Below are 22,133 nucleotides of genomic sequence, written 5' to 3' on the forward strand. Positions count from 1 at the left end.
CTTCCAGTTTGGACCAGTAGGTTCAGGCATCCCAGTGCCTTCCCCCCCCCCCCCCAAAAAAAAAAAATTTAGGGGGGACCCACGTGTCCAGCTGTGCCCCTCCCCCAATAAAGGCGTGGCTGCTTGATGATGTCATGGTTTGTGGGGTGGGTGGGGCTTAAGAGGGTGGGGGCGGGGCTTTAGGGGGCTCCTCCCACCGTGCGGTTACTGGTTTGGGGGGGACGAACGCCCAGTATAAACCAGTTTGGGTCCAGGGGGGGTCCCGGTATGACCCAGTTTGGCACCGGGAATGGGAGCAGGGGGTCCCAGTATGACCCAGCGGGTCCCAGTTTGACCCCAGGGGGATCCCAGTGGGTCCCAGCGGATCCCAGTATGACCCAGTGGGGCCCAGTTTGACCCCAGTTTGGCCCCAGGGGGATCCCAGTGGGTCCCAGCAGGTCCCAGTATGACCCAGTGGGTCCCAGTTTGGCCCCAGTTTGGCCCCAGGGGGATCCCAGTGGGTCCCAGTTTGACCCAGCGGGTCCCATTTTGACCCCAGGGGGTCCCAGCGGATCCCAGTATGACCCAGCGGGTCCCAGTATGGCCCCAGGGGGGTCCCAGTGGGTCCCAGCGGATCCCAGTATGGCCCAGTGGGGCCCAGTTTGACCCCAGGAGGATCCCAGTGGATCCCAGTATGACCCCATGGGGATCCCAGTGGGTCCCAGCAGGTCCCAGTATGACCCAGTGGGTCCCAGTTTGGCCCCAGTTTGGCCCCAGGGGGGTCCCAGTGGGTCCCAGCGGATCCCAGTATGACCCAGCAGGTCCCAGTATGACCCAGTGGGTCCCAGTTTGGCCCAGCGGGTCCCATTTTGACCCCAGGGGGTCCCAGGGGGATCCCAGTGGGTCCCAGCAGATCCCAGTTAGGCCCCAGCAGGCCCCAGTATGACCCAGCGGGTCCCATTTTGACCCCAGGGGGATCCCAGTGGGTCCCAGCAGATCCCAGTATGACCCAGCAGGCCCCAGTATGACCCAGTGGGTCCCAGTTTGACCCCAGGGGGATCCCAGTGGGTCCCAGTGGATCCCAGTATGACCCAGCAGGTCCCAGTTTGACCCTAGGGGGATCCCAGCGGATCCCAGTATGACCCAGCAAGTCCCAGTTAGGCCCCAGCAGGCCCCAGTATGACCCAGTGGGTCCCAGTTTGACCCCAGGGGGATCCCAGTGGGTCCCAGCAGGTCCCAGTATGACCCAGTGGGTCCCAGTTTGACCTCAGGGGGATCCCAGCAGGTCCCAGTTTGGCCCCATGGGGATCCCAGTGGGTCCCAGCAGGTCCCAGTATGACCCAGCGGGTCCCAGTTTGACCCCAGGGGGATCCCAGTGGATCCCAGTATGACTCAGCAGGCCCCAGTATGACCCCATGGGGATCCCAGTGGGTCCCAGCAGGTCCCAGTATGACCCAGTGGGTCCCAGTTTGGCCCAGTGGGTCCCAGTTTGGCCCCAGTTTGGCCCCAGGGGGGTCCCAGTGGGTCCCAGCAGATCCCAGTATGACCCAGCAGGCCCCAGTATGACCCAGTGGGTCCCAGTTTGACCCCAGGGGGATCCCAGTGGGTCCCAGTGGATCCCAGTATGACCCAGCAGGTCCCAGTTTGACCCTAGGGGGATCCCAGCGGATCCCAGTATGACCCAGCAAATCCCAGTTAGGCCCCAGCAGGCCCCAGTTTGGCCCAGTGGGTCCCAGTTTGACCCCAGGGGGATCCCAGTGGGTCCCAGCGGATCCCAGTATGACCCACTGGGGCCCAGTTTGACCCCAGGGGGATCCCAGTGGATCCCAGTATGACCCAGCAAGTCCCAGTTAGGCCCCAGCAGGCCCCAGTATGACCCAGCAGGCCCCAGTTTGGCCCAGCGGGTCCCAGTTTGACCCCAGGGGGATCCCAGCGGGTCCCAGCAGGTCCCAGTTTGACCCAGCGGGTCCCATTTTGACCCCAGGGGGTCCCAGTTTGACCCAGCGGGTCCCATTTTGACCCCAGGGGGTCCCAGTTTGGCCCCAGCGGGTCCCAGTTTGGCTCCAGCCTCCCCGGCGGCGGCGGCTCGTTGCCTCGCAACGCGTGGCCCCGCCCCTCCGCGCCGTCACTCACGGGCGCCGTCCAATCAGGCGGCGAGGAGGGGGCGGGGGAATCGAGGCGGCCGCAAGGGGGCGGGGCCGGCGGGGAGAGGCGGGGCGCTCCCCGTGGGGGGAGCCTGGGCCAATGGGGAGAGCGGGGAGGCGGGCTTTGGGCTAGCGCCGGCCAATGAGCGTTCGGGAGACCCCTGCAAGAGCGGGGCGGGCGACCCCGTGCCGCCCCTCAGAGCCGGGGCGGCGGCGGCGGCGGCTGCGGAGGAGGAGGAGGAGAAGAAGAAGAAAAAGAAGATGGCGGCGGCGGACGGCGACGATTCGCTTTACCCTATCGCCGTCCTCATCGACGAGCTCCGGAACGAGGACGTGCAGGTACCGGTTACCGGATTCCGGCTTCGTTCCCCTCGGGCCCGGGCTCGGTCTCCGGGCCCGGCCGCCATCACCCGCCGGCGGCTTCGCTCCTACCCCTAATGGCGGCCGGGCCGCGGCGCGCAGCCCATGAAACGGCGGCTCTGATTGGTTGAGGCCGCCTTCTCTCCCGCTCACCCGCTTAGGCGCGGGCTAATGGGGAGCGGCGTTACAGGATGAGGGGGGCGCTCCTCATCCCCCCTCCCTCCCGCCCGGTGTTTGCGATGAAAGGCGCTCTCTGATTGGGTGGCGGGCCCCATTCATTTTGCCAGGGGGCTTCTGATTGGTCCGCGGGGCGTTAAGGGGAATCTTGTGTGTCGTCCGTCCCCGTCCCCCCCCCCCCCGCTCACTTTGGCGCCCCCTAGCGGTGGGGGCAGCGCGGCTCTCCTGATTGGCCCTCCCCTCTTCCCACCACCGCCAATAGGAGCGGGAGGGCGGGCCGGCGGCAGTCGCCATTGGGTGTCGCTCGGCGTGGGCGGAGCCGAAGGGCTGGTGGTGGTGGTGGGGAAGCGTATCACGTGGGGGGGCGGGGGGAGGCGGCGGAGCCAATGGGGGGGCTCCTCTCTGCCGCGGCGGAGCTGCGGAGCTGTGAGACGAGGCTCTTGATTGGTTGAAGCGGGGCGGGGGTGTGGTCTTCCCCGGAAGTAGTTTTATTTACCCCTGGGGGGGGCCTTTGTTTGACCCCATGGCGGCCATTTTGTCCCCAGGGGGCTGAGATACCCCCCCCAGGAGGGGCTTTATTTGCCCCTGGGGGGTGTTATTTGCCTCTGCGGGGGTTATTTACCCCTGGGGGGGGGTATTTGGCCCCATGGTGGCCATTTTGTTCGTAGAGGGCTGAGATTCCGCCCCCAGAAGGGGCTTTATTTGCCCCTGGGGGGGTTATTTGCCCCTGGGGAGGTGTTATTTGGCCCCATGGTGGCCATTTTGTCCCCAGGGGGCTGACATTCCCCCCCAGGAGGGGCTTTATTTGCCCCTGGGGGGGTTATTTGCCCCTGGGGAGGTGTTATTTGACCCCATGGTGGCCATTTTGTCCCCAGGGGGCTGACATTCCCCCCCAGGAGGGGCTTTATTTGCCCCTGGGGGGGGGAGTATTTGCCCCTGGGGGGGCTTTATTTGACCTCATGGTGGCCATTTTGTCCCCAGGGGGCTGACATCTCCCCTCCAGGAGGGGCTTTATTTGCCCCTGGGGGGGGGTATTTGACCCCATGGTGGCCATTTTGTCCCCAGGGGGCTGAGATCTCCTCCCCTGGGGTTGCTTTATTTGCCCCTTGGGGGGGTACTTGCCCCTGGGGGCGTGTTATTTGACCCCATGGTGACCATTTTGTCCCCCAGGGGCCGATATCTGCCCCCCAGAAGGGCCTTTATTTACCTTGGTGAGAAGTTATTTACCCCAGAGAAGGACTATTTACCGCAGGTGGGGTGCTCATTTGCCCCGGGGGGGGGGGCTTTCCCCCCCCGGGGGTCCCATTTTGCCCCTGGGGGGGTGTCTGGGGGGGCAATTCCTCACCCTTTTTGTCCCCTGTCCCCCCTCTTCCAGCTCCGCCTCAACAGCATCAAGAAGCTGTCGACCATCGCCCTGGCGCTGGGCGTGGAACGCACCCGCAGCGAGCTCCTGCCCTTCCTCACCGGTAACTGGGGGGGTCCGGGGGGGGTTCCCCAGGTTTTTAAGGGGTGGTACCAGGTGGGTGGGGCTTGGGGAGGTGATTGACAGCCCGGGGGGGGCTGACACAGGTCGTCTCTCTCGTTACAGACACCATTTACGATGAGGACGAGGTGCTGCTGGCGTTGGCGGAGCAGCTCGGCACCTTCACCGCCTTGGTTGGGGGACCGGAGTTTGTCCACTGCCTCCTGGTACGGACCACCCACACCCTCCCCGGACCCCCCTGGGTGTCCCCCAACCCCCAGGGGCACCTGGGGCTCCGTGGTGGGACGTGGGGTCGGTTGGGGGGACGTGGGGTCGGTTGAGTTGACGTTGGGTCAGTTGGGTGGACATTGGGTTCCTTGTAGGGGGACGTTGGGGACCTGAGGGACCTCGGGAGGGTGTCAGGATTTGGGGGGGGGTCACCTCCTGGAACCCCCCCGACTCCCTGAGGGGACCTTGGGGTCCTCAAGGGGGACATTGAGGTGATTTTGGGGGGATGTCGGACTCTTCAGGAGAACATTGGGTTGGGTGGATGTTGGGTTGGCTGGGTGGACGTTGAGTTGGTTGGGTGAACGTTGGGTTCCTTGTAGGGGGACGTTGGGGACCTGAGGGACCTCGGGAGGGTGTCAGGATTTGGGGGGGGTCACCTCCTGGAACCCCGCAACTCCCTGAAGGGACCTTGGGGTCCTCAAGGGGGACGTTGAGGTGATTTTGGGGGGATGTTGGACTCTTCGGGAGAATGTTGGGTTGGTTGGGTTGATGTTGGGTCGGTTGGGTGGACGGTGGGTTCCTTGTAGGGGGACGTTGGGGACCTGAGGGACCTTGGGAGGGTGTCAGGATTTTTGGGGGGGGTCACCTCCTGAAGTCCCCTGATCCCTTGAGGGGACGTTGGGTTGGTTGGGTGGACGTTGGGTCAGTTGGGCTGACATTGAGTTCCTTGTAAGGGGACGTTGGGGACCTTAGGGACCTCGGGAGGGTGTCAGGATTTGGGGGGGTCACCTCCTGAAGTCCCCCCCAACTCCCTGAGGGGACCTTGGGGTCCTCAAGGCGGACGCTGGGTCGGTTGGGTGGACGCTGGGTCAGTTGGGTGAACGTTGGGTCGGTCGGCTGGACGTTGGGGACACGAAGAACTTTTTTGGGGGGTCTCACAGTTTAAGGGTGACCCCGTGTCCCTCTGTCCCCCCCCCTGCAGCCCCCCCTGGAGAGCCTGGCCACAGTGGAGGAGACAGTGGTGCGGGACAAGGCGGTGGAGTCCCTGCGGGCCGTGTCCCACGAACACGCCCCACCTGACCTAGAAGGTCACTTCGTCCCTTTGGTGAAGCGCCTGGCGGGGGGCGACTGGTTCACCTCCCGCACCTCCGCTTGTGGCCTCTTCAGCGTCTGTTACCCGCGCGTCTCCAGCCCCGTCAAGGCCGAGCTGCGACAGTGAGTGACCTCCGCGGTGGCCTCCAGGTGGCCCCCGTTGTCCCCCAAGCCATCCTTGGTGGCCCCCGCGGGAACTTGGGTGGGATTCGGGTTTTTTGGGTTGGCCCTGGCGTCTTCGCGTCGGCTCTTTGGCCTGTCGTTTGGTTGACGGTGCGGTTGTGGTGACTCCATGGTGACGTCCCCAAGCCGTCCTTGGTGTCCCCAAGCCGTCCTTGGTGGCCTCAAGCCATCCTTGGTGGCCCCAACCTGGTCCTGGTGGCCACGCACCAACTATGGTGGCTCTAAATCCGTTCCAGGTTGGCCCTGGGGTCTTCATCTCAGCCTGTGGTGGCGTTCCCAAGGTGTCTCCGGTGGCCTCAAGCCATTCTTGGTGGCCTCGAGCTGGTCCTGGTGGCCACGCGCCAACTATGGTGGCTCGAAATCCGTTCCAGATTGGCCCTGGGGTCTTCATCTCAGCCCATGGTGGCGTTCCCAAGGTGTCTCCGGTGGCCTCGAGCCATCCTTGGTGGCCCCAAGCTGGTCCTGGTGGCCACGCGCCAACTATGGTGGCTCTAAATCAGTTCCAGGTTGGCCCTGGGGTCTTCAGCTCAGCCCGTGGTGGCACTTCCAAGGTGTCTCTGTTGTCCCCGAGCCATCCTTGGTGTCCCCAAGCCATCCTTGGTGTCCCGGAGCTGGTCCTGGTGGCCACGCACCAACTATGGCGGCTCTAAATCAGTCCCAGGTTGGCCCTGGGGTCTTCATCTCAGCCTGTGGTGGCGTTCCCAAGGTGTCTCCGGTGTCCCCGAGCCATCCTTGGTGGCCTCGAGCTGGTCCTGGTGGCCACGCGCCAACTATGGTGGCTCTAAATCAGTTCCAGGTTGGCCCTGGGGTCTTCATCTCAGCCTGTGGTGGCACTTCCAAAGTGTCTCTGTTGTCCCCGAGCCATCCTTGGTGGCCCTGAGCCATCCTTGGTGACCCCGAGCTGGTCCTGGTGGCCACGCGCCAACTATGGTGGCTCTAAATCCGTTCCAGGTTGGCCCTGGGGTCTTCATCTCAGCTTGTGGTGGCGTTCCCAAGGTGTCTCCGGTGTCCCCGAGCCATCCTTGGTGGCCTCGAGCTGGTCCTGGTGGCCACGCGCCAACTATGGTGGCTCTAAATCGGTTCCAGGTTGGCCCTGGGTCTTCATCTCAGCCCCTCGGTCCGTCAACTGGGCTCATGGTTTGGTCATAGTGACCCCGTGACACGTCCCCGACGTGTCTCTATTGTCCCCAAGCCATCCCTGGTAGCCCCAAGGGGGTCTTGATGGCCCTAAGCCATCCCTGGTGGCCCTCTGGCAACCTTGGTGGCACTTGGTCTGCTTTGGCTTGGCCCTGGGGTCTTCACGTTGGCTCCTCAGCCTGTTACTGGGCTCATGGCGTGGTTGTGGTGACCTCACGGCACGTCCCCAAGACGTCCGCGTCGTCCCCGTGTGAACCTCGGTGTCCCCGAGCCATCTTTGGGTGTCCCCAACCCATCCTTGACGTTCCTCAACACATTCTACGTCAGCTGTGGGTCTCCACCATCCTTGGTGTCCCTGAGCCAACCTTGGTGGCCCCAACCCATCCTTGGTGTCCCTCAAGCCGCTGTAGGTCAGCCCAGGGCGCCCAAGTTGGCCCCGTGGCCCATTTTTTGGCTTCGCGGCGTGGTCCAGCAGACCCCGTAGCACATCCCCAAGGAATCCACCTTGTCCCTAAGGCGTCCTTGGTGTTCCTCAACCCACTCTACGTCAGCTGTGGGTCTCCACGTTGGCCCCGTCACCCAATTTTGGCCCCGTGGCCTGGTCCGGCAGACCCCACAGCATGTCTCCAGTTGTCTCGGGATGTCCCCAAGGGTCTCGGGATGTCCCCAAGGGTCTCGGGATGTCCCCAAAGATCATCCCCACCTCCCCAGATATTTCCGGAACCTCTGCTCGGACGACACCCCCATGGTCCGTCGCGCCGCCGCCTCCAAACTGGGTGAATTTGCCAAAGTTTTGGAACTGGAGCACGTCAAGAGCGAGATCATCCCCATGTTCTCCAACCTGGCGTCTGACGAGCAGGTATTAAACGAGGGAAGCCGGATGTCGGGATCCCCGGACATCCGGGTTCCCCCTTTTCCGGACGCGTGGGTTTCCCTTTTTTTTTTCCCGGTAGGACTCGGTTCGGCTGTTGGCGGTGGAAGCGTGCGTCAGCATCGCCCAGTTGCTGCCGCAGGAGGAACTGGAGGGGTTGGTGATGCCGACCCTGCGGCAGGCGGCCGAGGACAAATCCTGGCGCGTCCGGTACATGGTGGCCGATAAGTTTACCGAGGTGGGGACGCTTTTGGGGGGGTTCGGGGATGTTTGGGGACGCTCCCGGGGACGTTTTGGAGGGATGTTTTGGGGGACGCGGTTTTGGTGGCAGTTGGGGACGTTTGGGGACGTGTTTGGGGTTGTTTTGGAGGGATATTTTGGGGGGGACACTTAGGGGACACATTTGGGGGCATTTGGGGATGTTTTGGAGGGATATTTTGGGGGACACGCTTTGAGGACACACTTTGAGGACACATTTAGGGGCGTTTGGGGATCTTTTGGAGGGATATTTTGGGCGATGCACTTTGAGAACACATCTGGGAAAGTTTAGGGACACGTGGGGGTGTTTGGGGATGTTTTGGAGAGATATTTTGGGGGACACACTTTGGAGATGGTTTGGAACATGTGGGGACCCCCCTGGGGATGTTTGGGGACATTTAGGGACACATTTGGGGATGTTTTGGAGAGATTTTGGGGGACAGACTTTGAGGACACACTTTGAAAACGCATTTAGGGTCATTTGGGGATGTTTTGGAGAGATATTTTGGAGGATGCACTTTGGGGACACATTTGGGGGTGTTTGGGGACATTTAGGGACACACTTAGGGGCGTTTGGGGATGTTTTGGAGAGATATTTTGGAGGATGCACTTTGGGGACACATTTGGGGGTGTTTGGGGACATTTAGGGACACACTTAGGGGCGTTTGGGGATGTTTTGGAGAGATATTTTGGAGGATGCACTTTGGGGACACATTTGGGGGTGTTTGGGGACATTTAGGGACACACTTAGGGGCGTTTGGGGATGTTTTGGAGAGATATTTTGGAGGATGCACTTTGGGGACACATTTGGGGGTGTTTGGGGACATTTAGGGGCACGTTTGGGGAATGCGGGGACACTCTCGGGGACGTTTTGGAGGGATATGTTGAGGGGGGAGCAGTTTGGGGACATGTGGGGACACATTTGGGGGTGTGTGGGGACACATTTGGGGGACATTTTAGAGGGATATTTTGGGGGACACACTTTGGGGATGGTTTGGAACATGTGGGGACCCCCCCTGGGGATGTTTGGGGACAGATTTGGGGGTGTTTGGGGACCCGTGAGGACACTTTTGGGGAGGGGGACGATTTGGGATGCCCTTGGGGACAGTTGGGGACATTTTTTTTGACCTCTGACCCCCCCCCCCCCCCTTTTTCCAGCTACAACGAGCCGTGGGCCCCGAAATCACCAAGACCGACCTGGTGGGGGCTTTCCAGAGCCTCATGAAGGACTGCGAGGCCGAGGTGCGGGCGGCCGCCTCCCACAAGGTCAAAGGTCAGCTGGGGCCACGCCCTCACCCCGCCCACCCCCCTCCCGAAGGCCTGGGTGTCCCCCCCCCCACTCGCCGGGTGGTCCCCAGGTCCCCTTGTCCCCAAGGAGGGTCTGCGTGTCCTCAGAGACGGGTCCTGGGTCGCTGGGTCACCAGGGATGGGCAAGAAGGAGGGTTCCTGGAGACCTTCGTGTCCCCAGGGATGGTCCTCGTGTCCCCAAGGTCCATCCCTACGTCCCCGTGACCCCAAGGATGGTCCCCAGGTCCCCAAAGATGGTCCCCAAGGTCCATCCCTAGGTCCTTGTGTCCCCAAGGATGGTCCCCGTGTCCCCAGAGATGGTCCCCGGGTCCCCAAGGTCCATCCCTAGGTCCCCGTGTCCCCAGGGATGGTCCCCACATTCTCAAGGTCCGTTCTTAGGTCCCCATGTCCTCAAGGTCCATTCCTAGGTCCTGGTGTTCCCAAGAATGGTTCTTGTGTCCTCAAGGTCCATCCCTAGGTCCACCATGTCCCCAAGGATGGTCCTCGTGTCCCCAAGGTCCATCCCTAGGTCCCCATGTCCCCAAGGAGGGTCCCATGGTCCATTCCTAGGTCCCCGTGTCCCCAGGGATGGTCCCTGTCTCCCCATGACCCCAACGATGGTCCTTGTGTCCCCAAGAACCATCCCCATGTCCCCAAGGATGGTCTCTGTGTCCCCAAGGTCCATCCCCAGGTCCCCATGTCCCCACGGATGGTCCTCGTGTCCTCAAGGTCCATCCCCAGGTCCCCGTGTCCCCAAGGAGGGTCCCCAGGTCCTCAAGGTCCATCCCTACGTCCCCATGTCCCCAAGGATGGTCTCTGTGTCCTCAAGGTTCATCCCTAGGTCCCCGTGTCCCCAAGGTCCATTCGTAGGTCCCCATGTCCCCAAGGAGGGTCCCCAGGTGCCCAAGGTCCATCCCTAGGTCCCCATGTCCCCAAGGATGGTCTCCGTGTCCCCAAGGTCCATCCCCAGGTCCCCATGTCCCCACGGATGGTCCCCGTGTCCCCAAAGATGGTCCCCAGGTCCCCAAGGTCCATCCCTACATCCCCGTGTCCCCAAGGATGGTCCCCGTGTCCCCAAGGTCCATTCGTAGGTCCCTGTGTCCCCAAGGAGGGTCCCCAAGGTCCATCCCTTGGTCCCCGTGTCCCCCAGGATGGTCCTCGTGTCCTCAAGGTCCATCCCCAGGTCCCTGTGTCCCCAAGGATGGTCCCCATGTCCCCAAGGATGGTCTCTGTGTCTCCAAGGTCCATCCCTAGGTCCCCGTGTCCCCAAGGATGGTCTCTATGTCCCCAAGGTCCGTTCCTAGGTCCCTGTGTTCCCAGGGATGTTCCCTGTCTCCCCATGACCCCAAGGATGGTCCTTGTGTCCCCAAGGTCCATCCCTCGGGCCTCGTGTCCCCAAGGATGGTCCCTGTGTCCCCAAGGTCCATCCCTAGTTCCCTGTCCCCCCAAGGAGTGTCCCCAGGTCCCTGCGTCCCCAGAGATGGTCCCTGGAGACCCCCATGTCCCCAAGGATGGTCCCCAAGGTCCATCCCTAGGTCCCCGTGTCCCCAAGGACCATCCCCGTGTCCCCAAGGATGGTCTCTGTGTCCCCAAGGTCCATCCCTACATCCCCGTGTCCCCAAGGATGGTCTCTATGTCCCCAAGGTTCATTCCTAGGTCCCCATGTCCTCAAGGTTCATTCCGAGGTCCTCATGTCCCCACGGATGGTCCCTGTGTCCCCAAAGATGGTCCCCAGGTCCTCAAGGTCCATCCCTACATCCCCGTGTCCCCAAGGATGGTCCCCGTGTCCCCAAGGTCCATTTGTAGGTCCCTGTGTCCCCAAGGAGGGTTCCCAAGGTCCATCCCTAGGTCCCCGTGTCCCCAAGGATGGTCCCCATGTCCCCAAGGATGGTCTCTGTGTCTCCAAGGTCCATCCCTAGGTCCCCGTGTCCCCAAGGATGGTCTCTATGTCCCCAAGGTCCATTCGTAGGTCCCTGTGTCCCCAAGGAGGGTCCCCAAGATCCATCCCTAGGTCCCCGTGTCCCCACGGATGGTCCCCAGGTCCTCAAGGCCCATCCCTAGGTCCTCGTGTCCCCAAGGATGGTCCTTGTGTCCCCAAGAATGGTCCCTGTGTCCCCAAGGTCCATCCCTTGGTCCCCGTGTCCCCAAGGATGGTCCTCGTGTCCTCAAGGTCCATCCCCAGGTCCCCGTGTCCCTAAAGATGGTCCCCAGGTCCCCAAGGACGAGCCTTCTGTCTCCAAGGATGGTCCCCACGTCCCCAAGGGTGGTTCTGGGGGTCCCTGGTGTCCCCAAGGATGGTCCCCAGGTCCCCAAGGACGATCCCTGGAGTCCTCCATGTCCCCAAGACCACTCCCGGTGTCCCCACATCCCCAACCGATGCCACCCTGTGTGTCCCCCCCCCACCAGAGTTCTGCGAGAACCTGTCCCCAGACTGCCGGGAGGCCGTCATCATGGGCCAGATCCTGCCCTGCATCAAGGTAAGGGGCGCTTGGGGGGGACACCACGGGGTTGGGGGGGACACCACGGGGTTTGGGGGGACACCCTGGGGTGGAGGGGGACGTCGTGGGGGGCACGGTGACGGTGACATCACGGGTGAGGTCTTGCTTTACCTCAAGGTGGGGACACCTTGGGGTGGGGGGACGTCACGGGGACACCCCTGGGGATCTCTTGGGGTGGGGGGACATCACGGGGACGTCCCCCTGGGGTGGTGGGACATCACAGGGACACCCTTGGGGAGCTCTTGGGGTGATGGGACATCACGGGGACACCCCTGGGAGACGTTCTGGGGTGGGGGGACATCACGGGGACACCCCTGGGGATCTCTTGGGGTGGGGGGACATCACGGGGACACTCTTGGGGACCTTCTGGGGTGGTGGGACATCACGGGGACGTCCCCTGGGGATCTCTTGGGGTGGGGGGACATCACGGGGACACTCTTGGGGATCTCTTGGGGTGGGGGGACATCACGGGGACACCCTTGGGGACCTTCTGGGGTGGTGGGACATTGCGGGGACACCCCTCGGGGACTTTCTGGGGTGGTGGGGCATCACGGGGACACCCCTGGGAGACCTTCTGGGGTGGTGGGACATCATGAGGACACCCTTGGGGATCTCTTGGGGTGGTGGGACAGCACGGGGACACCCCTGGGGACCTAAGATCTTGCTTTGCCTCAAGTTGGGGACACCTTGGGGTGGGGGGACATCACGGGGACACCTCAGGATCCCCTCCGAGCACACCCCTCCCACCCCAAGGGACCCCCACCGGTGTCCCCCACCCCACGGTGTCCCCACGGTGTCCCCAGGAGCTGGTGTCGGACGCCAACCAACACGTGAAGTCGGCGCTGGCGTCCGTCATCATGGGGCTGTCCCCCATCCTCGGAAAGGACAACACGGTGGAGCATCTGCTGCCCCTCTTCCTCGCGCAGCTCAAGGACGAGGTGGGGACGTTTGGGGACGCGCTGCTGGGTTGAGGACGTTTTGGGGACCGCGGTGGCGCGTTCGCCCTGGTCGAGGGGTTTGGGGATGGTGCCACCACGATGGGGACACCTTGGAGATGGCGCCACCGCGGCGAGGGGGGGACAGTTGGGGACGTCTGGGGACACGCGGGGAGCCGCCGCGTCCCCCTCCCAGTGCCACCCCCCCGATAGGTGCCACCACCACCCCGTAGGTGCCACCCCGCCATAGGTGCCGCCACCACCCCGTAGATGCCACCAGCACCCCGTAGGTGCCACCATGCCGTAGATGCCACCACCTCATAGATGCCACCACCACGCCAAAGGTGTCACCACCACCCGATAGATGCCACCACCCCGTAGGTGCCACCATGCCGTAGATGCCACCACCCCATAGATGCCACCACCACGCCGAAGGTGTCACCACCCCCCCGTAGGTGCCGCCACCCCCCCGTAGGTGCCACCACCCCATAGATGCCAGTACCTGATAGGTGCCACCACCCCGTAGGTGCCGCCACCATGCCGTAGATGCCACCATGCCGTAGATGCCACCATGCCGTAGATGCCACCACCACCCCATAGATGCCACCACCCCCCCGTAGGTGCCACCACCCCCCCGTAGATGCCACCATCCCGTAGGTGCCGCCACCACCCCATAGGTGCCACCACCACGCCATAGGTGCCGCCACCACCCCGTAGATGCCACCACCATGCCATAGGTGCCACCACCACCCCGTAGGTGCCACCACGCCATAGGTGCCGCCACCACGCCATAGGTGCCGCCACCACCCCGTAGATGCCACCAGCACCCCGTAGGTGCCACCATGCCGTAGATGCCACCACCTCATAGATGCCACCACCACGCCGAAGGTGTCACCACCACCCGATAGATGCCACCCCCCCGTAGGTGCCGCCACCCCCTCGTAGGTGCCACCACCCCCCCGTAGATGCCACCACGCCGTAGGTGCCACCACCACCCCATAGGTGCCACCACCCCCCTGTCCCCGCAGTGCCCCGAGGTGCGCCTCAACATCATCTCCAACCTGGACTGCGTGAACGAGGTGATCGGGATCCGGCAGCTCTCCCAGTCCCTCCTGCCCGCCATCGTCGAACTGGCCGAGGACGCCAAGTGGCGCGTCCGCCTGGCCATCATCGAGTACATGCCCCTGCTGGCCGGCCAGCTGGTGAGCGCTGGGAGGCACTGGGAGGGAGTTACGGACTTCTGGGGGGGCACTGGGAGGGACTGGGAGGGACTGGGAGGGCGTTATGGCCTTCTGGGGGGGCGCTGGGAGGGGCTGGGAGGGCGTTATGGCCTTCTGGGGGCGTGCTGGGAGGGACTGGGAGGCACTGGGAAGCACTGGGAGGGCGTTACAGTCTTCTAGCGGTGTGCTGGGAGGGACTGGGAAGCACTGGAAGGGTGTTATGGCCTTCTGGGGGGGCACTGGGAGGCACTGGGAAGCACTGGAAGGGTGTTATGGCCTTCTATGGGGGCACTGGGAGGGACTGGGAAGCACTGGGAGGGGGTTATGGCCTTCTGGGGGGGCACTGGGAGGGACTGGGAGGGCGTTATGGCCTTCTACAGGGGCACTGGGAGAGACTGGAAGGCACTGGGAAGCACTGGGAGGGCGTTATGGTCTTTTGGGGGGGTGCTGGGAGGGACTGGTAGGGACTGGGAAGCACTGGGAGGGGGTTATGGCCTTCTACAGGGCCACTGGGAGAGACTGGGAGGCACTGGGAAGCACTGGGAGAGCGTTATGGTCTTTTGGGGGGGTGCTGGGAGGGACTGGGAAGCACTGGGAGAGCGTTACAGCCTTCACTGGGGGCACTGGGAGAGTCTTACGGCCACCTATAGGGGCACTGGGAGAGACTGGAAGAGCATTATGGTTTTCTGCGGGGATACTGGGAAGCACTGGGTGGGTGTTACGGTCTTTTATGGGGATACTGGGAGGGACTGGGAGAGCAGTATAGTCATCTGGGGGGGCACTGGGAGGCACTGGGAGGGCATTACGGCCTTCTACGGGGGCACTGGGAGAGACTGGAAGGCACTGGGAGAGACTGGAAGGCACTGGAAGGATGGTGTAGCCTTCCGTGGGGGCACTGGGAGGGAGTGGGAGGGGACTGGGCCATACTGGTTTCTCTTGTGAGGGTACCGGTCCGTATTAGGAGGGTCCTGGCTCATACTGGGAGGTTACTGGTTCATACTGGTTTATACTGGTGTTTCCTCTGCCAGGGCGTGGAGTTCTTTGACGAGAAGCTGAACTCGCTCTGCATGGCCTGGCTGGTCGACCACGGTGAGGCGGACACCTGGGGGGTTACTGGGAGTTACTGGGAGTTACTGGGAGGCCCTAGAGGGGTTACTGGGAGCTCGGGGGGGGTTACTGGGAGGCCTGAGGGGGGTTACTGGGAGCTCCCAGAGGGGTTACTGTGGTGTTTGGGGGGGGTTAGTGGGAGCATACTGGGAGCTGGGGGGGGGTTACTGGGAGTTACTGGTTATCCAGTAAGAAGGGTTGCTGGGAGCCAGCAGGGTTACTGGGACTTACTGGTCACCTGGGGGGCCTTACTGGTCACCTGGGGGGCCTTACTGGGAGCCCGAGGGGGGTTACTGGGACCTTGGGGGGCCTTACTGGGAGTCAGAGGGGGTTACTGGGATCTTGGGGAGCCTTATTGGGAGCCACAGCAGGTTACTGGGAGCCCTTGGGGGCCTTACTGGGAGCCAGAGGGGGTTACTGGGGTCTTGGGGGCCCTTACTGGGAGCCAGAGGGGGTTACTGGGATCTTGGGGGGCCTTATTGGGAGCCACAGCAGGTTACTGGGAGCCCTTACTGGGAGCCAGAGGGGGTTACTGGGAGCCCCTGGGGGGCCTTACTGGGAGCCAGAGGGGGTTACTGGGATCTTGGAGGCCCTTACTGGGAGCCAGAGGGGGTTACTGGGAGCCAGAGGGGGTTACTGGGATCTTGGGGGGCCTTACTGGGAGCCAGAGGGGGTTACTGGGATCTTGGGGGGCCTTACTGGGAGCCACAGTGGGTTACTGGGATCTTGGAGGGCCTTACTGGGAGCCAGAAGGGGTTACTGGGAGGCAGAGGGGGTTACTGGGCTCTTGGGGGGCCTTACTGGGAGCCAGAGGGGGTTACTGGGAGCCCCTGGGGGGCCTTACTGGGAGCCAGAGGGGGTTACTGGGATCTTGGGGGCCCTTACTGGGAGCCAGAAGGGGTTACTGGGAGGCAGAGGGGGTTACTGGGCTCTTGGGGGGCCTTACTGGGAGCCAGAGGGGGTTACTGGGAGCCCCTGGGGGGCCTTACTGGGAGCCAGAGGGGGTTACTGGGGTCTTGGGGGGCCTTACTGGGAGCCAGAGGGGGTTACTGGGAGCCCTTGGGGAGCCTTATTGGGAGCTACAGTGGGTTACTGGGATCTTGGGGGGCCTTACTGGGAGCCAGAGGGGGTTACTGGGATCTTGGGGGGCCTTACTGGGAGCCACAGTGGGTTACTGGGGTCTTGGGGGGCCTTACTGGGAGCCAGAGGGGGTTACTGGGAGCCCCTGGGGGGCCTTACTGGGAGCCAGAGGGGGTTACTGGGAGCCAGAGGGGGTTACTGGGATCTTGGGGAGCCTTATTGGGAGCCACAGTGGGTTACTGGGCTCTTGGGGGGCCTTACTGGGAGCGTACTGGGAGCTGGCGGGTCTGGGGGAGACGTCCCTGGGAGTTACTGGTCCCTCTGGGAGGCGCATCACCGCTCGCCCAGTTCGGAGCTTAACTGGTGCGACTGGTCCCCTCCCAGTTTACGCCATCCGCGAGGCGGCCACCAGTAACCTCCGCAAACTGGTGGAGCGGTTTGGGCAGGACTGGGCGCAGGGCACCATCGTCCCCAAGGTGCTGGCCATGGCGGCCGACCCCAACTACCTGCACCGCATGACCACGCTCTTCTGCATCAACGTGAGCGGCCCCCCCCCCCCAAAAAAAAATAATATCTGGGTGACCCCCCCCCGGACCCCTGGGTGCCCCCCCAAAATCCTGGGTGCTCCCCAGACCCCTGGGTGCCCCCCCCAAATTCTGGGTGCCCCCCCCAAATTCTGGGTGTCCCCCCAAATTCTGGGTGCCCCCCTGGACCCCTGGGTGCCCCCCCAAAATCCTGGGTGTCCCTCTGGACCCCTGGGTGCCCCCCCAAAAACCCTGGGTGCCCCTCAATACTCTGACTGCCCCCCACAACCCCTGGGTGCCCCCTTTGAACCCCTGGGTGCCCCCTTTGAACCCCTGGGTGCTCCCCCCAAACCTCCTGGGTGCCCCCCCAGAACCCCTGGGTGCCCCCCCAGAACCCCTGGGTGCCCCCCCAAAATCCTGGGTGCCCCCCTAAACCCCCTGGGTGCCCCCCCCCAAACCCGTGGGTGCCCCCTAAACCCCCTGGGTGCCCCCCCAAGCCCCTGGGTGTGGCCCCTTTGAACCCCTGGGTCCCCCCCCAAAACCCCCTGGGTGCCCCCCAAATCCGTGGGTGCCCCCCTAAACCCCCTGGGTGCCCCCCCAAAACCCGTGGGTGCCCCCCCCAACCCCCCCCGGCGGCGTTTTTTTGGGCCAGGTGCTGTCGGAGGTGTGCGGGCAGGAGATCACGACGAAGCAGATGCTGCCGACGGTGCTGCGCATGGCGGCCGACGCCGTCGCCAACGTCCGCTTCAACGTCGCCAAGTCCCTGCAGCGCATCGGGCCCATCCTTGACAGCGGGTACGCCACGCCCCGCCGCGCCGCGCCACACCCGCCACGCCCGGTACCTAGAGCGCACCCGCCGCCCTTACGGGGCCTGCGGGATGTGCGGCGGCCCGTATCGCCACCGGTGCGCCCGGTGCGGGCATCGTGCGCGGCACACCCGGTACTCCCAGTACACCCAGTATACCCAGTACAGCCAGGGGACACGGTGCACCCAGTACAGCCAGGACACACGGTGCAGGCACTGTGCGCAGCACACCCAGTATACCCAGTGCACCCAGTACAGCCAGGACACACGGTGCAGGCATCATGCGCAGCACAGCCAGTGTACCCAGTACACCCGGTGCACCCAGTACAGCTGGGACACCCGGTGCAGACATCGTGTGCAGCACACCCAGTACAGCCAGTATACCCAGTGCACCCAGTACAGCCAGGACACACGGTGCAGGCATTGTGTGCAGCACACCCAGTATTCCCAGTACACCCAGTACAGCCAGGGGACACGGGGCACCCAGTACAGCCAGGACACACGGTGCAGGCATCGTGCGCAGCACACCCAGTATACCCAGTACACCCAGTACAGCCAGGGGACACGGTGCAGGCATCGTGCGCAGCACACCCAGTATTCCCAGTACACCCAGTACAGCCAGGGGACACGCAGTGCAGGCATTGTGCGCAGCACAGCCAGGACAGCCAGTATACCCAGTGCAGCCAGTACAGCCAGGACACCCAGTGCAGGCATCGTGTGCAGCACACCCAGTACAGCCAGTATACCCAGTGCGCCCAGTACAGCTAGTACACCCAGTGCAGCCAGGACACACAGTGCAGGCATCGTGTGCAGCACACCCAGTACAGCTGGGGGACATGGTGCGGGCATTGTGCACAGCACACCCAGTACACCCAGTACAGCTGGGGGACATGGTGCAGGCATTGTGTGCAGCACACCCAGTACAGCCAGGACACCCAGTGCACCCGGTACAACTGGGACACACAGTGCAGGCATCATGCACAGCACACCCAGTACAACCAGGGGACCCACTACAACCAGGGGACCCAGTACAGCCAGGATGCCCAGTGCACCCAGTACAGCCAGGAGACACAGTGCAGGCATCGTGTGCAGCACACCCAGTACAGCCAGTACAGCCGGGACACATGGTGCAGGCATCGTGTGCAGTACACCCAGGGGACCCAGTGCAGGCATCGTGCACAGGACGCCCAGTACAAGCCAGTACACCCAGTACAGCTGGGACACGCAGTGCAGGCATCATGCACAGCACACCCAGTGCACCCAGTATACCCAGTACAGCCAGGGCATGCAGTGCAGGCATCGTGCGCAGCGCACCCAGTACAGCCAGTATACCCAGTGCACCCAGGACACACAGTGCAGGTATCATGTGCAGCACACCCAGTACAGCCGGGGGACACGGTGCAGGCATTGTGCCCGGTATACCCAGTGCACCTGGTACAGCTGGGACAGACGGTGCAGGCATCATGCGCAGCACACCCAGCGCACCCAGTGCACCCAGTACAGCCGGGACATGGAGTACCAGCATCACACCCAGTACAGCCAGTGCACCCAGTACAGCCCAGACACCCAGTGCAGCCAGGACACACGGTGCGGGCATCGCGCCCAGTGCACCCAGTACAGCCAGGACACGCGGTGCAGGCGTCGCGCCCAGTGCACCCAGTACAACCGTCACACCCAGCGTACACAGCGCACACAGCACACCCAGGACACGCAGCGCACCCAGTACAACCATTACACCCAGTGCAACCATTACACCCAGTACACGCAGCACACCCAGTACAACCATTACACCCAGTGTACACAGCGCACACAGCACACCCAGTACAACCATTACACCCAGTGCACACAGCACACCCAGTACAACCACTACGCCCAGTGTACCCAGCGCACCCCGTACGCGCGGCACACCCAGCACTCCCAGTCCACCCAGTAGAACCAGTATGCCCAGCGCGCCCTGTACCCGCGGCACACCCAGCGCAAGCGTTGCACCCAGCGTTCCCAGTACCCCCAGTGCACGCGTGCCACCCCCGTCCGTTGCCCCACTAACCTCCGTGTCCCCCCATGTCCCCCCATAATGTCCCCCCATAATGTCCCCCCGTGTCTGTGTCCCCACCCATCATGTCCCCCCATGTCCATGTCCCCCCGTGTCCGTGTCCCCTCCATGTCCCTGTGTGTCCCCTCTGTGTCCCCTTGATGTCCCTCCATGTCCATGTCCCCCCCGTGTCCCCATGATGTCCCCCCGTGTCTGTGTCCCGTCTGTGTCACCCCCGTGATGTCCCCCCATGTCCTTGTCCCCCTGTGTCCCCTCGTGTCTGTGTCCCCCCATGTCCATGTCCCCTCTGTGCCCCCACAATGTCCCTCCATGTCCCCTCGATGTCCCCCTGTGTCTGTGTCCCCCCCACGTCCCCCCATGTCCCCTCTGTGTCCCCATGATGTCCCTCCGTGTCCCCCCCTGTACCCCCACGATGTCCCCCCATGTCCCCTCCATGTCCCCCCATGTCCATGTCTCCCCCATGTCCCCATGATGTCCCCCCGTGTCTGTGTCCCCCCGTGTCCCCCCACGTCCGTGTCCCTTCTGTGTTCCCATGATGTCCCTCCGTGTCCCCCCGTGTCCCCCCTGTGTCCGTGTCCCCCCTGTGTCCCCCCCGTGTCTGTGTCCCCCCGTGTCCCCCCATGTCTGTGTCCCCCCATGTCCCCATGATGTCCCCCACGTCGTCCCCCCGTGTCCCCTCCGTGTCCCCCCATGTCTGTGTCCCCCCCCCCCCCGATGTCCCCCCGTGTCCCCCCCAGGACGCTGCAGAACGAGGTGAAGCCGGTGCTGGAGAAGCTGACGCAGGACCAGGACGTCGACGTCAAGTACTTCGCCCAGGAGGCGCTCACCGGTCAGGGGGGGCACTGGGGGGGACAGGGGGGACACTGGGGGGGGGGGGGGGGCACTGGGGGGAGATTGGGGGTGAGGGGGGACACTGGGGACACTGGGAGGGTGATGGGGGACACTGGGGGGGTGTGGGGGACACGGGGGGGTGATTGGGGATGTTGGGAGGGTGATGGGAGACACTGGGGGGGTGTGGGGGACACTGGGGGGACACTGGGGGGAGATTGGGGGGAGACTGGGGACACTGGGGGGAGATTGGGGACACTGGGGGGACACTGGGGGACACTGGGGACACTGGGGGGAGACTGGGGACACTGGGAGGGTGATGGGGGGCACTGGGGGGGTGATTGGGGACACTGGGGGGAGACTGGGGACACTGGGGGGGTGGCAGAGACACTGGGGGGAGATTGGGGATACTGGGAGGGTAATTGGGGACACTGGGGGGGCACTGGGGAAGATGGGGGACACTGGGGGGAGATGGGGACATTGGGGGGACCCGTGGGGACTTGGGGGGACACGGGGGGGTCACTCGGTGACAGTGACACTGATGTGTGTCCCCCCCCCGTTGTCCCCCCCAGTGCTGGCGCTGGCCTGACCCCCCCGTCCCTCGTCCCCGCATGCGACCCACGGCGCCGTCTCCCCCCCCTCTGCGGTGTCACCCCCCCCCACGCCCCCCCCACCCCGGGGGGTGTCACCGCGTCCCCAACGTCTCCCCACCCCCCCGGTTATTAATTAATTATAATGAGTTTCGCCGTTAATAAACCACTCCCGTGGGTTTGTCTTTATTTGAGGGGGGGACACACACACGACATGCCACCCCTACACCACCCCCCCCCCCAGGCAGGGCTGGGGTCCCCTATGGGGGGGCTATAGGGGGTTTGGGGGGGTTTTATGGGGGTCCTCTGGGGGGGTCTGTAGGGGTTGGGGGGGTCTATGGGGGTCCTGGGGGGTCTGTAGGGGTCTGGGGTGGTCTATGGGGGTCCTGGGGGGGTCTGTGGGGTAGCTGGGGGGTTACGGGGGGGGGTCTATAGGGTAGCTGGGAGGTTATGGGGGGGTCTATAGGGGGTTTGGGGGGGTTATGGGGGTCCTGGGGGAGTTTATAGGGGTCGTGGGGATTTTTGGGGGGAGCTGGGGGGGTCTATAGGGGGTCCTGGGAGGGGTTATGGGTGTCCTGGGGGGGCTATAGGGGTCTGGGGGGGTCTATGGGGGGCTCCATAGGGGGTTTTGGGGAGGTTATGGGGGTCCTGGGGGGATCGATAGGGTAGCTGGGGGGTTATGGGGGGGGTTGGGGGGGCTATACGGGTCGGGGCAGGCTAAGGGGGGGTCTATAGGGGGTTTGGGGGGGTTATGGGGCTCCTAAGGGGGGTCTATAGGGGACCTGGGGGGTCTATAGGTGGTTTGGGGGGGTCTATAGGGGATCTGGGGGGGTCTATAGGGGGTTTGGGGGGGTCTATAGGGGATCTGGGGGGGTCTATAGGGGGTTTGGGGGGTTCTATAGGGGATCTGGGGGGGTCTATAGGGGGTTTGGGGGGTTCTATAGGGGTCCTGGGGTCACTATAGAGGCTTTAGGGGGGTCTATAGGTGCTTCCGGGGGGCGGGGACTTTTTTCCTTCCCGCCCCCTCCAAGATGGCGCCGCCCTCCTCCCCCCCCCCCCCTCCTTCGGGTGCTGCGATTGGCCGGCCCTTCCTGCAATCCCCGCGCTCCGATTGGCCGCAGCGTGCGGCTCCTCCCCGGCGGGGATCACGTGCCCCCTTTAACCCCCCCCCCCCGCGCATGCGCAGTGGCGGGAGGGGGGGGAAAAAGAGCGGCGGCGCGCGCCCTCCCCAACCAATCCCAGCGAGCGGCGGGAAAATAAAAAAAAAATAAAAAAAAAAAAAGCGCGGGCCCTCCCCCCCCACCCGTTGCCGTAG

General features: G+C 63.8%; 2 protein-coding genes across 2 annotated transcripts; both read left to right on the forward strand.

Moving 5' to 3' along the window:
* The first annotated feature begins 2,330 nt into the window (after positions 1-2,330).
* Positions 2,331-20,987, forward strand: PPP2R1A (protein phosphatase 2 scaffold subunit Aalpha). The gene is made up of 15 exons (XM_075018967.1): positions 2,331-2,462; positions 4,036-4,126; positions 4,249-4,349; positions 5,333-5,565; positions 7,474-7,621; positions 7,716-7,871; positions 9,050-9,164; positions 11,585-11,655; positions 12,480-12,614; positions 13,640-13,813; positions 14,860-14,920; positions 16,403-16,557; positions 17,195-17,337; positions 20,138-20,229; positions 20,801-20,987. Exons 1-15 carry the CDS (start codon positions 2,385-2,387, stop codon positions 20,815-20,817), a joined length of 1,770 nt encoding a protein of 589 aa, XP_074875068.1. The 5' UTR covers positions 2,331-2,384; the 3' UTR covers positions 20,818-20,987.
* Positions 18,342-19,412, forward strand: LOC142026132 (uncharacterized). Its single transcript, XM_075018970.1, has 2 exons — positions 18,342-18,447; positions 18,539-19,412. Exon 2 carries the CDS (start codon positions 18,633-18,635, stop codon positions 19,278-19,280), a length of 648 nt encoding a protein of 215 aa, XP_074875071.1. The 5' UTR covers positions 18,342-18,447; positions 18,539-18,632; the 3' UTR covers positions 19,281-19,412.
* Positions 20,988-22,133: the final 1,146 nt, after the last annotated feature.

Source organism: Buteo buteo, chromosome 31 (genome assembly GCF_964188355.1).
Source record: "Buteo buteo chromosome 31, bButBut1.hap1.1, whole genome shotgun sequence".
Taxonomy (NCBI): Eukaryota; Metazoa; Chordata; class Aves; order Accipitriformes; family Accipitridae; genus Buteo; species Buteo buteo.